Source organism: Rhinopithecus roxellana, chromosome 6, assembly GCF_007565055.1.
Source record: "Rhinopithecus roxellana isolate Shanxi Qingling chromosome 6, ASM756505v1, whole genome shotgun sequence".
Classification (NCBI taxonomy): domain Eukaryota; kingdom Metazoa; phylum Chordata; class Mammalia; order Primates; family Cercopithecidae; genus Rhinopithecus; species Rhinopithecus roxellana.
In genome coordinates this window covers 26328569-26345923 of record NC_044554.1, presented here as the reverse complement: position 1 = coordinate 26345923, position 17355 = coordinate 26328569, and the positions used below count along the sequence as shown (strand labels likewise).

At 38.8% G+C, this 17355-nt stretch overlaps 1 protein-coding gene across 16 annotated transcripts in view; it reads right to left on the bottom strand.

Annotated features, from left to right (window-relative positions):
- The window catches only part of ST7 (suppression of tumorigenicity 7), a 278422-nt gene that overhangs the window by 84098 nt on the left and 176969 nt on the right, over positions 1–17355 (bottom strand). For 9 of the 16 annotated variants that reach the window (XM_030932964.1, XM_030932969.1, XM_030932973.1 and 6 more), the window contains 3 exons: positions 16959–17034; positions 12764–12918; positions 10506–10603 (listed from right to left, as the gene is read on the bottom strand). In XM_030932964.1, the coding sequence (XP_030788824.1) occupies positions 10506–10603; positions 12764–12918; positions 16959–17034 (329 nt within the window). Of the gene's footprint in view, positions 1–10505; positions 10604–12763; positions 12919–14801; positions 14871–16958; positions 17035–17355 lie in introns of all 16 variants that reach the window. The other 7 variants (XM_030932961.1, XM_030932965.1, XM_030932960.1 and 4 more) reach the window with 1 other exon arrangement.

Sequence of the window (17355 nt, the reverse complement as noted above, 5' to 3'; positions counted from 1 at the left end):
CACTCAGATGGCAGGCATCTAGCCAGCCATATAAATGGAAGGTTCTACTTAGCAGGGTATACTACTCAATACCCTGGAAAATGAGCACCCAGCATATGAGAAATCCTGATAGTGACAGCTTAGGTTATCAGTCATGTAAATAGAAATACCATGGCAAGTAAAATAACACTATTTTCAGCTAAAACTCTCACCTGCATCAGGGGTTGTTTACCACCTGCTTCACTATGCATGGTGAATACAGAGTAGAATTCTCATAAAAAATGATTCATCATTACTGATGTGGTTACCATTAGGTAAATAAACAGTTGGTAAATCTATTATTTGCTCTCATTAGTGTCAGGCCTCTGAGTCCAAGCCTGCACACATACATCCAGATGGCCTGAAGCAACTGAAGAACCACAAAAGAAGTGAAAATAGCCAGTTCCTGCCTTAACTGATGACAGTCCACCGTTGTGACTTATTCCTGCCCCACCTTAACTGATCAATTGACCTTGTGACATTCCTTCTCCTGGACAATGAATCTCAGGAGCTCCCCACCAAGCACCTTGTGACTCAGCCCCCTCCGCCTACAAGAAAACAACTCCTTTTAACTATAATTTTCTACTACCTACCCAAATCCTGTAAAACTGCCCCACCCCTATCTCCCTTTGCTGACTCCTTTTTCGGACTCAGTCCGCCTGCACTCAGGTGATTTAAAAGCTTTATTGCTCACACAAAGCCTGTTTGGTGATCTCTTCACATGGATGCGCGTGACAATTAGTTAAATTCTTTTCCTTTCTCCATGACACACTAATTGTCAATAATTTACTGAATAAGTAAACTTAGTATCAGGCAAGTCCAGAAAAGCAATTCAGATCAAAAATCAAAAAGAAGGCAGGGGTTGATATAAAGAACTTTGAAGATCAGTGTGATTTTGTCTAGCATCTACTTTCAAGACTCACTTTTCCTTTATTTGTAAGTACCGCAAAGAAAATCTAGAAACATGCCAACAATCATTTCAGAAACACTTAGAGGAATTAACATATTTCACTGTATATTTTGTCTTTAGTTCAATGATACACCTGCATATCTTCAAAGCTTTTAAAGTAACTGTTTAGGTGACACTTGATTGCCTGAGGTAAGAAAGGTACTCTTACCACTCCCCATCCCCACATAATGGTACTTTACTTCTTCAACATTCAAGCTCAACAACACTGAGATCGATTCATCAACCAAACAACCAATATGATCCATGACAATTTTAAGAAAAAAAAAAAAAAGAAACACTGTATACAGGGGAAATAATGTGACCTTTGGAATGGAAAGGCAGAGAAGGAAGTAACTAGAAAACTTAAGAATGAGAAAAAGGGGAAACAAATGGCAATAGAAATTACCTCCAAAACATTCATTTTGCATTTTTCCTCCTAAAGAGATCTTTGTACCTTTGCAATAAAAGCAGAATTCATGTTGTAAAATGTTCTCTAAAATACGTTTTACAAACAATTTTGGAAGAGCATAATATTTCTCTTTTACAAATCACTGATTTCATAAAGATTTCCCCTCATGAACATAAGTGGGCACAAATGCAGATCAACAGTACTTAATGTTCTATTGACTTTGATTCGTCTCAGAGGTGTATATTTTGTAAAGTATGCTTTCATTATAAGTGTTCCTTTTCATAAATCATTTAAAGGGCATCCTCACACTATTCATACTATCACACTAATTCCCAAAGGTCAATCATTCACACCCCAGGATACCTCTAATGACTTACAAAAGGTATATACTGAGCATCTGCAATAATTTTCCAAGTAGAACTCATTGTAATTTACATTATTTTTTAAAACAAATACTATCACTTTCAAGGAAGGTAGAAAATCAGAATTAAACCAGTAACAAAGAGGTGTCATAATCAACAAGAAGCTGGGAATCAAAGGTCACAGGTGCAAAGCCTTGACTGGGAATTTGTAAGCCACAGCTCTCTGGCTTACCAATTCAAAGATTTTACTGACTGCCTCTGTCTACATGATACTGCTCTGTGTGTTCAGAGGCACACACAAGAAAAACAGAGCACTCGCATTCAAGAAGCTCAAAATTTAGTGAGCTTCAGTTACCCTTTCACATGCTTTTAAAATGTGGCTGAAGAACCTGTCTCTGTCTGGACATCCAGCCCTAATTTCTCATTAATAAAGGGATCACAAAAGTAACTGATTTGAGATAAAAATTGAGAATAGGGATAAAATAAGTGAGAAAAGACATCAAGGGAAATGGCACTGTATTACCTCGAAACTTGTATGTCTTCTTGAGTGAGGGAGCCCCCAAGGGAGACGCTCAGAAATTGAGGCTCATTCTCTCCGAGAACCTCGGTTAAAATATGAATCAACTCTGCTCAAAATCCCTACATGATCAGATACGTATTTGTATGAGAAAAGGAGCTGGAAAGATACAGGCTAAACTGTATGTGTTGACTTCCTCAGTGCGATGGCACTGTAGAAGTGGAGGTGATATCACAACTCCTTCAATTCTCTGACTTGTCACAATGAGCATAAATTACCTTTGTAATTTTATAGGACATTCACGGTATGTGTGAGTTAAATGACACAGTATTTGTAAATTTCTTAGCAGAATGTATGGCACATAGTAATACTCACTCTGTAGGTTATTGATAAAAACTAAAAAGCCTGTAGTTCTCAGCTGGGAATCCTGTAGATGATGATGAAAATGCAGAAAGGACACAAGCAGCTCCCTCTGACTATTTTTTTAAAGGAGCCAAGTGTAAGAACACAGAGGGATAGTCAGCAGCTATCATCTTTACATACTAGGCTGAGAGTGGGTTTAACATGGTCAGAGGCACGCAAAACATGTTTATAGCTGGGCTGATATAGCAGTGAAGTTTCAGAAGAATGAAAGTTTATACAGGGTATCTATATTTTGTTTTTATATATGACCTGCTATTGTGGGTTAAATTGTGTCCCCCAGAAAGATATGTTGACATCCTAACCCTCAGTACCTATGAATGTGACCTTATCAGAAATAGGGTTTCTGCAGAAACAATCAAGTTAAGATGAGGTCATAAATACAATATGACTTATATCCTTATGACAGGAGGGAAATCTATACACAGAAACACACAAACACACAGGGAGAATGCCATGTGAAGACAGAGGCAGGGACTGGGGTAATGCAGCTACAAGCCAAGGAATGTCAGAGATTGCCAGCAAACACCAGAAGCTGGAAGAGGCAAATAAGGATTCCTCCCTAGAGCTTTCAGAGGGAGGACGGCTCTGCCACTTGCCTTGTTTTTGGACTCCTAGCCTCCAGAATTGTGAGAGAATAAATTTCTGTTGTTTAAACTATCTAGTTTGGGGTATTTTGTTATCCCAGTTCCAGGAAACTAATATGCCTGGGAATAAACTAGTCACAGGTCTGGTTTTAAGCTAAAATTCTAGGTGGATGAAGTTTTTCTTCACTACATCCGTATTTCCCTGTGTCTACCCCATTTTCTACTTTTTTTTTTTTTGAAATGGGGTCTCCCTCTGCTGCCCAGGCTGGAATGCAGTGGCACAATCATGGCTCACTGCAGCCTTAACCTCAGGCCTAAGAGATCTTCCTGCCTCAGCCTCTCAAGCAGCTGGGACCACGAACCACAGGCATGTGCCACCATGCCTGGCTAATTTTTGAATTTTTAGTAGAGATGGGGTTTTACCACGTTTCCCACGCTGGTCTCGAACTCCTGGGCTCAAGCAGTCTGCGCCGCCTCGGCCTCCCAAAGTGCTGGGAATACAGGCGTGAGCCATCATGCCCGGCCATTTTCTACCTTTTTTGCATCCACTACTTCATTCTTTTGAAAGCGGTCTTGATCTTTATTTTTAATTTTTATTTTTATCATCATAAGAAAATACAAATAGCACATATAATATTCAACATTACCTAAATACAAAAAATAGAAAGATGGCTATAATCTTACTGCTATAGACTTCCTCTATAATCAAGGTTTTATAGAAGTGACTCTCAAGGCATGGTCAGGGAACCCCTGGAGGTATGGTTAGGGAAACCCCGGAGTTTTGTTTTGTTTTTGAGACAGGGTCTTACTCTGTCACCCAGGCTGGAGTGCAGTGGTCTGATCACAGTTCACTGCAGCCTTGGCCTCCCAGGCTCAGGTGATCCTCCCACCTCAGCCTCCTGCGTAGCTGGGGATGACAAGCATATACCACCATGCCCAGCTAATTTTTTTTTGGTAGAAATGGGGTTTCATCAGGCTGTCTAGGCTAGTGTCCAACTCCTGAGCTCAAGCAATTTGCCTGTCTTGGCCTCCCAAAGTGCTGGAATTACAAGTATGAGCCACTGAGAGTATTTGACATCTTTTCAGGGGGTCCTTAGATCAAAACTATTTTCATAATAATAAGGTTTTTCTTTGCCTTTTTCACTCTGCCTCTCCCACTCCAAGAGGTCACCTGTTGGGTAATATCACCATAGACTGAATACAGAAGCAGATCTTAGCCTCCAGCTGTCTCCTGTTTATCTGGACACTAGAGAGATTCGTAAAAGTATAAAAGTAATGTCACTCTTCTTACTTTTTTTTGTTTGAACAATATAGTTTTCATAACAATGTTATTTGTGTTAACATATAATGTATTTGTAATTATTATTTTAACATCTTTTCAAATTTCTCAGTTTTAATTTTCTAAAATGGTAAATATCAATAGGTAAACTCACACAAAGGTTTAGGGGTCCTCAATTATTTTAAAGGGGTTCTGAGACGAAAAAGTTTGAGAACTATTAGTCTCTCTTAGGGTATATTTTTAATTGAAAAAATGGAATCAAATTATACCTAATGTTTATACTTTTCCTTTTCACTTAACAATATCTCTTGGACAATAACGGTAAGAACAGCAACACTGAGTACTTATTACTCATGAAGTCTGGTCCCAAGTGCTTTGCTTGAAATATCCTATTTAATCCTGACATCTACCCTGTGAAGTGAGTACTAAACTAGCACCCTGGGCACTTCTGATACAGGTAGTTGTAGACCACACTTTCAGAAATACTACCTTATTACAAGACCTTTTACAAGTACCAAGGGTTGTTAGGAAAATGAGGTTATATTTGTAAAGCACCTAGAACAATACCTAGGACACAGTAAACACTACAGAAATATTTGTCATTGAGATGATATTTTAAAATTCTGAGATTGAATGTAGCCACCCAGAACTGGCCAGGGGACACTTCAAACTTTGGAAGTCACAAAGATGAGGAAAATCTAGCAAAGAGATTATGGGATTTTAGGAAAACTAAGAGTATGGTTTTCTAAAATCAAGTAACTAAAATGTTTCAAGAACAGCATGACGATCTGTGAGAAAGGAGAGGCCAGGATACGGGAAGAGGTAGTGTTGCAGAGAGAGTGAAATAAGAGTGAGGGAGAATGGCTCAGAGGTTGGCAGGAAACTGCAAAAAGGAAGGGGGAAAGGTGATAACGTCAGAGTCTACTTTCAAAGGAACTGTAGATTTACAGAAATGAAGTAAACAATTATCTCAAAGCATGCATGAGGGGCAAGGGAGACCACCACCCCACATCACATTCTCCTCTTTGTCAGCCCTCCCACCAGGACCCCACCACATTGATTTACTCTTCCTACCCTGGGATGGATCTTCAAGGAATCTCATTTGGGCAAAACAGCCCCCAAAACCAGGTTGGTCAAATCTAGGGGTGCTTCAGAGGCTTACACCCACACTAAGGGAAGCCCAGACTCCTAACACACAGAGTGGATAAAAACCCAAAGTCTGGGCTGGACACAGTGGCTCACGCCTGTAATCCCAGCACTTTGGGTGGCCGAGGTGGGTGGATCATGAGGTCAAGAGATGGAGACCATCCTGGCCAACACAGTGAAACCCCATCTCTATTAAAAATACAAAAATTAGGGCCGGGCGCGGTGGCTCAAGCCTGTAATCCCAGCACTTTGGGAGGCTGAGACGGGCGGATCATGAGGTCAGGAGATCGAGACCATCCTGGCTAACACGATGAAACCCCGTCTCTACTAAAAAAATACAAAAAAACTAGCCGGGCAAGGTGGCGGGCGCCTGTAGTCCCAGCTACTCGGGAGGCTGAGGCAGGAGAATGGCGTAAACCCGGAAGGCGGAGCTTGTAGTGAGCTGAGATCCGGCCACTGCACTCCAGCCTGGGCCACAGAGCGAGACTCCATCTCAAAAAAAAAAAAAAAAAAAAAAATTAGCTGGGTGTGGTGGCACATGCCTGTAGTCCCAGGTACTCGGGAGGCTGAGGCAGGAGAATCACTTGAACCTGGGAGACTGCAGTGAGCCAAGATCGTGCCACTGCATTCCAGCCTGGTGACAGAGAGAGACTCCATGTCAAAAATAAATAAATAAACAAAACAAAACAAAACAAACAAACAAAAAACACACCCAATGTTGGCCCTGAAACAGATCTACTCACCTCAAGATGCTCTAGATCAGTGGTTCTTAATGGGGGATGATTTTGCCCCCCAGGGGACATTTAGCAACTTCTGGAGACACCTTTTTTTGTCACAACCGGGGAGGTACAGGGGTTAAGTTGCAATTAGCATCTAGTAGGTGGAAGCTTAGGATGCTGCTAAACATCCTACAATGCACAAGACAGCTCCCCACAGCAAAGATTTATCTGACCCAAAATGTCAATAGTGCTGAGGCTGAGAAATCCTGCCCTAGATCAAATGACCCAGGCACAGGAGCTTTCGGGTTCTTTCATACAGGCAATCTATCCCATCCTTATTAGTTTATCCATGCCAATTCTGACAGTGTATGGCTAAGGGGCCAGACCATAGTCATCAGCCCTATGACATTCATTCCAAATCTACTCAAATAGGGCCAGGAAAAGACAGAAGGAAAACTTGGGGTTAGCTAAATAGTAGATGTCAAAAGGAAAAGAGAAATTGTATTGTATATTAAATGTTAAAGAGGCGAAATTACCAAACATGAGAGCAAGCAGAAAGATCTTTCCTTAAATTTAATAGAGCAGAAAATGCAACCCTTTTTATTTTGAATAATAAATAACACCTTACATTACAGTGATGTTCAAAAGCCAGCATGCAAGGCCAGTAATCCCAGAACTTTGGGAGGCCAAAGTGGGTGGACTGCTGGAGCCGTGGAGGTCAAGATCAGCCTGGGCAACATAACAAAACCCAGTCTCTACAAAAAATACAAAATGTAGCCAGACATGGTGGTGTGCACCGGTAGTCCCAGCTCTTTGGGAGGCTGAGGTGGGGAAACCAGTAGAGCTTGGGATGTCAAGGCTGTAGTGAGCCAAGATCGTGCCACTGCACTCCAGCCTGGGCATCAGAGTGAGACCCTGTTGAAAGAAAGAAAAGAAAAGAAAGAAGGAAAGCAGGAAAGAAAGAAAGCAAGAAAAAGTCGGTATGCTTTCTTAGCTCTGCCTACTGCCAAAATATTCCTTCAGCAGTAAGGTGCGGCTTCCATATTCGTGATTGCAAAAGGAAGCTAATTAAAATGAGTATTTTTGAAAAACATCCTGGGAATTCAAAATAATTAATGTGTTGCTTTAAAAAATGAGAAGTGATGAATCTTGATGTTAAGGAGTCGACATGTTTACCTCATCAATATTTCACAGGTGTATTGCCATGGAAATACAAGAAATTATCTACTGCTGGCCTTCCCAGAATTCCTCTTTATTCTTTTTCAGAATCTCTTATCAATTAACAGTTTCCCCTTCCTTAAGGTGTTTCCAGAGAAATTTCTTTAAATGATTCTGCTTTCTACATGGAAGGCATTCCAACTCTGACATTTCTATTTCTACTTTGAAATCTGCTCTAGGAAAGTTTTAAACTCATGCATATGGGGAGAGGATGGCTGTGTCTTAACGAGAAATTAGATCATCCTGCCTAAGCCTCTATCAGCAGGCTGTCTGGAATCTACTGAGCTGTTTTATCGGAAAAAGTCTTCCAGCAAGATAGTTTATGTGCATGCTGTTAAAGGAGTGAACCTCTTAGTGAAGTCGTAGTTATCTATGACCCCTGACCGGAGAGGAGCCAAACAAATTAGGCCTGGTCAACAACTGTCTCCTGCAAGGCTGGGAACAGTCATAGCTTTAACAAAGAGAAGGGTCCTCAGCCTTCCCTCCTCTGTTTGTGGTGCAAGGATTGATAAAAGGAGTCCCTGAAGGAAGGAGCACTTCAAATATTTCTCTTCAAAACATATCTCTACCATGTCTGATAGTGTTCCTTACAGGACTGCTATACCAGAGGGCCCATGTCTACTGGATGCTCCATAAATCCAGAAAAAGGAGCACATGTATTGGTATTCTAAGAATATGACAGATTTTTTAGAAATGTAATATAAGAAACACACATATATATACAAACATGCATAAATATGTATGTGTATGTATGTATACACATATGTGGAGAGAGGGAGAGAGAAATTAATTGAGTGATCAATTCATTTAAGAAAAATAAATTAGAAATATTGTAAAATGTCCATCAGGAGAACGGTCAAGCAAATGATGGTATATTTATACAATGGAGAAAAATCGGAACAAAAATTGTAAGCATGCCTACCATATGTCAGGTGTTTTCACATTATCTTATTTAATTCTCCCTGTCAATTATCCTTTCAGGTAAGAATTATTATCCCCAATTTACAGAAGACTAAATGAAAAGCACATAAAAGGCATTAATAAGTTGCCTTGGGTCACGAAGCTGGTAAAGAGAAAAGCTGAGATACACATCCAGGTGTTTTGACTTCCTGCCCAGTGTTTCTCCCATTGCATCCGTCTCTCCCTCGAGATCTATAATGTGAACTAGGTCAATCAGTGGAATTGTAAATACAAAATAACAGTAAACAAAAAGCAAATCATAATGTAGGTGCATTGATTTTCATCACATGAAATTTGATATGTACTGAAAACGATGATAACCAGGAGACTGACAGAAAAAAAACCCTGAAATTAAAATCATCAGAATTTGTTCTTCCTATTAAGTTGCTTAAGCACTCAAGAAAATCACCAAAATTAGCTCCTCAATGCATGCCTGTTCCAAGCTAATTAAAGTTAAGAAAACTCTGTTACAGGCTGAATGTGGCTGGGCCAGGTTAAGATAGAGAAATACCTCATCCTTCCTAAAATTCCCAGCCCCTTTAGAGCCAAAGTGACTGGCAGAGGGATGCAGTATATCAAAGGATGGAATTTCTGTAAGTTAAAAAGCTTTGAGAACAAGTTCATATCTTGGCAGAAATCTCCTTTTCTTAAAATTAGCACTTACACCATATAACGTTCTTTGAATTCTTCCTTCAAACAAAATAATTTAATTGAGGGAGATTCTCTTTGCAGTGGCTCTGCCTAGAGAGCATCTATCACCTGCAGTCGAAGAGAAATACTTTAACACCTTCCCTTCTAGTTCCTCACCTCAGATTTGGGGGCTACACTGTTGCCTAATAGAGTGGCCAAAACCAAAGCATGAGTCTCACTTGGGCCTACTCACATCATGCTGCAACTTGCAGAAATAACCCGGAGTGAACGTTGTGTGTTGGTGCTCCCTCCTCCAAAGAGTAACTGGGAATTCACAAGAATAACTGTCTTTCCAGAGACAAACTCTGAAAAGGCTCACCAAGTGTGCAGTCCTCCTGTGCTCAAATCCATGAGCCGAGAATTGAGCTAGATGCCACTTTTATCTTGCCCCTTGGCTCTTTCGTTTTTATAATAGGCAGGTAAGTATGTCTTCTAATTCAGCAAAAGAATGAAATGTTGACAAAGGTTTTCTGAGATTGTTTTTAAAAAGAAAATAGCCTATAAATACAATTCATACCGGTGTCAGTTTCTTTATGAAAAGTATTTCCTACTAACAAAAAACATGGAAATCCAAGTTCCCCAACTGGCTTCCCTTAAAACCTGTTTTGTTTTACAGTTACATAATAATAACCTCCCTTGGTTCTCTTTTAAAACTCCCACCTATTTCCTCTCTTCTTTTGTCTTGACTACTACTAATACAGAATCCTGGTTCAAGAATCTAGGAAAATGCTTGAAACAACTACAATAGGATTAGCACATATTATTAAATTTGAGAGTAGCAATTTGAACCATAATTAATTTGAATCTTCCTAACAACTACACAAAATAAAATCAGTTTGCTAACATGGCTGGTCTCATCATTGGCTTCTGGCTGCAGCCCCAAACGTTTAATAAGGACATCTATCCAGATTTTTAAAATATGCCAGCCACCCTATTAAAAGCTTTGTATGTATTATCTCATGTAGCCCTCACAAAAATTCTAAGAAGTAATTGTGAGAACGGTTACTGTTGTTCCCATTTTAGAGATGAAGAAACTAGGGCAAAGAGAAGTTGAGTAACTTGCCCAGCATACATCATTCATCTAGTAAATTGGGAACTAAAGTCGAACCCCACACAGTCTGGCTCCAGAACCCATGGGACCACCACACCATCACTGGTACAGACTGCTGTGGCCATTCAGCGGGCTCCTGTATCTGTAAGCCACTGATCCCAAACACAAACTCAAACTCACATCTCTCATCATTTTCACTGCTTCCCTGGTCCTCCCGAGTCTTCTGGCACACATTGCTAGCCTTCTTTTGATGTACACCAAGACATTGGTGTCTCGTCCTGAAGAGGGAGATATAAAACACCAACATTTAAAAAAAAAAACATAGAGGCCCATTTGCCTTGCCCCTAAAGGAAATCTTCAGAGCACTGACAACTTGGTTAACAGTAGAATGAATATCGAGTAAAGTAAAAGCATTTAGACTCCCAAAGGTCAAATCATGTGACTGGTTACCTAATCCATGCTTTTGAGTGAGGATGTTGAATATTTGATAATAAATAAAATCATCTGCCACGAAGTGCTGCGAAAATGAACATGCCCACAACGTATACGGTTTACAAGCAGGAATTCCACATTCTTCAAGTGTGCATTCTTTTGGTAAAGATGCAGAGGTGAATCTCAGGTTGCATCCTGATGAACTATTTTTGTTTCATTCTTGACATTAAGTCTGGAGAAGCCTCATCTTGAACTTCTGCTTCATATTATTCTTTCCCTAATACTAGTGACATCATAATCATCTCCAGGTCCCCTAAGCAGTTGATTTTAGATGGCAATATAACACATTCCAGATATGACAATAGAGTATGCAACAAAATGAAAAACTACCCTAGTGTTAGAGAAAGAATTGACAAGCTAAATAGTTGTAACAATAGTCACTAAAATGACTCTTAAAAAGTACATTAACAACTTCTAATCTTAATCTTTTATTTAATTATATGTCTTGTTGGATGTTTTCAGACCAATGAGAACATGCATGTGTTTAATCCTCAATAAAAATTACCATGTTTGAGAAAAATATGACACACCTGTTACAGATTAAGTACATGTATAATATGCAGCTATTAAAAGATGTTAAGACGAAAGTCCTAACATTTCAAGATTGAAACAATGAGAACAAGATGTGTGCTGAAAATTTGCCAAGTACCTACAAATTATTTTAAAAATGTGATTATATTTTTGGATAGATTTAGGCAACAGGTTGAAATGATTTAATTTAGAGAAGAAAAGAAAGAAAATTAATGTATTATAGGTTATGTAATTTTATGTATTGATTTCCATTTAGTTCACAAAATACACATTTACTACATGTCTTCAAAATGCACTGCATTACACTAAAACACTTTTTTATTAAAAAGTGAGACATAGATGGTGATTAGAGATTTTATTAGCATATAGATGCTACAAAATAAAAATAAAAATCTAGGTATTGATGTGGTACATGTGAGGACATACTCACGTATATGCAGGCTGTAATGCAAAGATTTTGCCGACACCTTAGTTATGGGGACTAATGCAGTCAGTTTCTACACCAAATCCAAGTTTAACATTAACATTTAATTTTATAATCTCAAATATGAAGGAGATACATCCCTACTCCCTAAGTTTCAGGAGGGAGAAACTAAGTGAGAAACAAAATAACTTTGTGAATTTTGGTTGGACCATGGAAATACTTACTGTCTTACCACAAAGACTGCAAAATTTCTGCTTAAGCAACAAACAAACTGATGAGACGAGGGGCTCAGGGAATTCCAGAAAAGATTGCGTTGTTTTCTTTCTATATGGTTCCCCCGCAAAGCGTCACTGACTTTCCATTTAGTATATTGAAGTGAAAGGTCTCAGGTTTTAAAGCGTTATCTTAAATTTAAAAAGGCAGTTTTTGTTTGTTTGTTTAAAAAGGTATTATTTTAATAGAAAAAAGATAAATAACTAGGAGCTCATGGCTCTTTCTCTCTGGAAGCCAATACCAATGTTTCTTATGTAACAGAAAATACTGATACAATCACCAAGAACTTATATTCTTAACTGTCCTATTTCAATCCATGTTATAGAAGATCTATAAGATAAAACCTTTGCTAACACTATGGCTAATTTAAATCCTGTTTTCCAACTGGGTTTTAAAGTTATGAGCAAAAGCGACTGATGAACAGAAATATGTAAGAACTCAGGAGGGAAAAAGGTTACCATCAAAGATTACTGCCATTTATTTCTGGGGTTAGGAATCTATGGGCAGGAAAGAGAATGTGACTATAAACAGTAATGAAGCTGTAAGTTAATTATTTACTAACTGCACTTACAGGAAAGAAGAAAATTAATAAAAATAAAGCAAAAGCCAATATTTTCTCTTGTCTAGAATCATATTTTGAACTGGACTAAAAATTTGCTCTGATTAATAATTTTTACAATTCTGATCCCCCAATGCATCAACCTGGAGGAAACCTTACTATGTTGGGCTTCATACTGGGATCCATGATGTTGTAGCTGCTGAGAGCGTCGGTAACAGCCATCTCCAGCCTTCAGGGCCTGCTTAAATAGTTTTTCTGCTTCAGCAATGGTTGTTGCTTCCTCTTCAGCCAAAAGAATATAAGCAGTTGCACACCTGTTCATTCAGATAATAGCCACCATCAATTACAAAGCCAAGGACATGGTAACAGACTTGTAGGAGCTCATGCAGAAAGGCAAGGAGTTACGCCAAAACATGCAGAGTGGCCAACTGGTTCATGCACCCGTTTGTAGTTGCTGACACAAAATAATGGTACAAAAGAAACGTCTATATTTTAGCTTGAGCGGTAGGATGCGTAGTGTTAGGAGCATGGGGCTCACATATGGACTCCACCCTTTATTAGTGTGTCACTTTGGGCAAGTTCTTACTCTGCCTCCCTGATGGAGAACAACATGGAATCTTTGTTCACAGTGTTGTTGTGAAGGTTAAGTAAGATGACGCATGTAAAGTGCTCAGTACAGTAGCCAGCATGTGGTTAAGTGTTCAATAAATGTCAGCTAGTGATGGTGATGATAACAGCTGTTATTAAATAGTTCCTTCCAACACTTAAAGTTAGAGGTGCTATATACAGGTTTACTTCTGTTAACCAAACACAGATTGTCTTCAATCTAAGGATTTCTTCAGAATAAGAAATCTGTTAAATCAAGTTACTCACTGAAAAAAACACAGTGCTTCAACATCTCTTTACAGTTAGCACTGACTTTCTGCTTCAGAGAACATGGGAAGAACCTACAAGTAGTGTTATTTCTGAAGAACTCAAAATCTGACTCAGCTACAGTAGCTAACAAGTTAAATCTCATGCCTTCAACAACAATAGCTACCACTTGTTGCTCAGTATCTATTAAGCACTGTGCCAGGCACTTAACATATATCATCTCATATAATCCTTTCAACAACCCTCTAAGGTGGGAAGACAAAAGGATAATTAATGAACATGGGGAGTTCTTGGGAATTTAAACCTTCCAAAGCATATGAGGAACAACCCACTGCCAAAGACAGGGAATGGAATAGGGCAGTAGTGAGGCTGTAACAGACCACACAGGCCCTGCACCCATCCTTCCACTTTCCTTCCCCGCTGCCTCACTTGTGGCATTTCCCTACTTATTTCCATCAGACCACAAGAGAGAAAATAAACAGAAAGTAAAACCAAATGCTACTTTTACTGTCCACAAACTGCAATAGCCAGCTAGGAAAAGGAGGCTGAACTTCACAGCTAATGTAAGGGTTGGGGCTACTAATTAATCTTAGCCTTAGGAAGGGTCTGTAAGGTCTTCAGCCAATCTCTCTAATTTCAGGCAGGAACCATCAATGGGGCTTTAAACAATGTGGTGAGGTAGGGAGAAAAATGCCCAGAAAAACAGCTATAAAACCAATTTCTACAGATGGCAGCATCCATGACTTGGAAAGAACCATAATGATGCTGAAACTATCCAAGTGATTCACTGGAGAAAATAACTGGGACAGGCATCAGAAGAAATGCTTAAGGCTTCAGATGCCGACATATAAATATGAGGCAAGGGTAATGAAGTGAAAATTGAGATTGTAATACTGAGTGGTAGATACAGTATCAGAGGAATTAACTGTAAGATTGTAGTTGTTGGGCTGGGAACCCAAGAATGGTTGGGGCTAGCTTGCTTGCTTTGCTTATTTAAATTTCAAATGGTATTCTTAGGAGGAGAGGCAGAGTAGCACTACTGGCCAAGAAACATACATCTATGTGGAAACGCATGAGTTTGGGGTAGAAACATGCTAAGAGCTTGTGAGTGAAGGAAAAAGGAGAGAGCAATAGAAGTGCTAATGGTTGGGGAGTACAGAACAGACTGCTCAGCTCGATGGAAGATATAGATGATGCATCCTTGTCACAACACAATACACACACAGAAGCAAGAAAGTGTGGTGATGGGGGTGTCAACCATCCAGATATCCACTAGAAGTCTCATTTGGTTAGAAGTAGGGCACCCAACAGGTTCTTGACTTACTTTGGTAACAATTTTATCTCCCAGATGGTAGAGGAAGCAATTAGGGGAACTTCAACTCTGGACCTAATTCTGACCAAGAAGAAAAAAATAGTTGGTAAAATGAAAATTGATAGGAACATTCAGAGAGAGTCACTATGTCATTTCGGAGTTCAGGGTAATCAAAGAGGGGAAGGTGGACTTCAAAAAATTCAAAGAAAAGAGGCATGATTCAATGGCATGAGACTCAGAAGGAAAAATGGTTTAAGAGGGTTGAGCAGCTTCTAAATGTTCAACTGTAACTGCAATCACAAATGATCCTCTCAGGAAGAAAAGAGGGGTGGCACTTAAGTAACCAATATGGCTTCACAGAGATTTCTCCCAGGTCAGATTTTTAAAGGACGTATTTTAAAAGATGGAAAGAGGGCATGTAATGATGGTCTATAAGAGAGTGGAATGAGTTTATAAGAATAATGTCAGGAGAGCTACAATTCCAAATTAGCTGATGCTTGCAAATAATAATAATAATAATAAAGACAAAATAAAATACTAAAGACAACCATTTATTCCCTATTTTAAAATTATGTTTAAGGCCCTATCACCATCCCCATGTCACAAAAGCAAATAAGCAAAAAAAAAAAAAAAAGACAAACAACATAACAACATAACAACATCAAAACAAGGAAGGTTTATTGTTAACAGCAGTAGATAATAAAGAAAAAGCAAAACTCTCTCCCTCCTATTTTGTTCCTGGCTTCTCTATCAAGGAGAATGACTGTCAGACTGAAAAAGGGAGAAGAAATTAAACTCTAAAATGGGTAAAAAGATGTAAGATAGCAAACAATTGATCCATTCTAAATGAATTACTGGACTGGATGGGCAAATCCCAGGAAACCAAAAGACCTTGTAGGCAGGCCATGGAATTGCTCTCTGTGGATAATCGAGGAATCACAAAGAATGGAGAGGTGCTAGAAGATGAGATGATAAATGTAGCATAAATTTTCAAAAAGGGTAAGAAGGCTGACTTCCCAAACTACAGAACACAGTGATTTGGAAAGATATTCTAATGGATTATTAAAGGGATGGTCTCCAAGCACTTTAAAAAGAAAGTAGTGACCACTAGAAGCCAGCTTAAATTCACTAAGAATAAATAAATCAGATTGTGCTAGCTTAACTTACTCTAATAGATTTACGTGAACAATACAAAAGATGGTGATTCATGAAGACATGAACCTGGAGGGTAGTTTCTACATGTCATGTCACAGGGCTCTATTCCTGGCCCTCATATTTTTCTCAGAAACATGGATGACACACAGAAGGCAGGCATATCGAATTTGTAGATGACAAGAAACTGGAAAATAAATATGTTGCATGACAGAATCAGAAACCATAGATCAACTGGTTACAACGGCAGGATTTCCAACTCTCAAGACAATCTTTTTTTTTTTTTCTTCCCTAAGACCTCTGAAGAAGATTCTGTAAACTTCTTCAGAAAAATCATAAAATAGTTTAGCAATGACCACTTGGCAAGGATAGTGTTGAGGTGATTCAAGCACCAGATGGGTGGTTGAGCTAAGTGACCTTTAAGGTCTCTGCCAACCCTGAGTTTTTATGACTCCAACTTTAAGAATCTTTCTCATTTTCTGAGATCTCCAGAAGAGATTTCCCAGCCTTCCTTGGTAACCCATAGAATGTTTAACAACACTCAAGACAGCATTTCCTCTTATCTTTGTCTTAATCTTGAAATAGTTTCTAAAATTTTTTTTAAACCTTATGTTGTTATCATGTTTTCCCCACTAGCAGAAGTTCTACTAGAAAACGTTCTAGTGCACATGAGCATTCTACATCTGGAAAAATTTCCCTGTCAGAATGTGTTAGATATGTAAATAATTGTTATTTATTTTACATCTTCACAATATCCTAGGGAAAGCCCTTCAAGAAATTAATTTAGGATTACAGCAAAGCCATTGAATTTCTCTCTAAAATGACTAAAACCACCTCCACACGGTGGCTGTCCTTCATTTAAAAAAAATAAAACAGCTTTTTAAAATAGAGTAATAACTCCCCAAATAATCCTCCAGTTCAAATGCAGTTTAATTTAAGTATCTTATCAATGGCAACTGAATATATTCAGCAAAAGATGAGATTTCCTTTTTAACGGCAAGATTTTCCGCCACTTACTCATTTATCTCCAATGCTTCATGAGCTGCAGAAATCCTAGCTTGGGGGTTTCTCTCTCTCCAGGCTTTCTGCATTACTATTTAAGAAAAAGAGAAAAAACCAAGTCAATCAATACATATAATTAGGTAGACTCAGTAGAGGACAAGAGCTAAATTGGGAATGTCAGCTTAAATTACAAGAATATAGTTCATTGCTTAGAGGGTTGGCCAAAATCTCCAAAGTCACATTAATGCGCTATTCCACTGTGTTTCAATTGCTGATAGCAAACCTTTTTTGTGCTCACAAAACTACAGGCTAAGGAAATCAAGGAAAGCACTCTAACAGAGATTTTGCATGTCGTTTGCACATTAATGTCACTTGTTTTTGGAGAACATACATTATTTTACACATTTTGAGA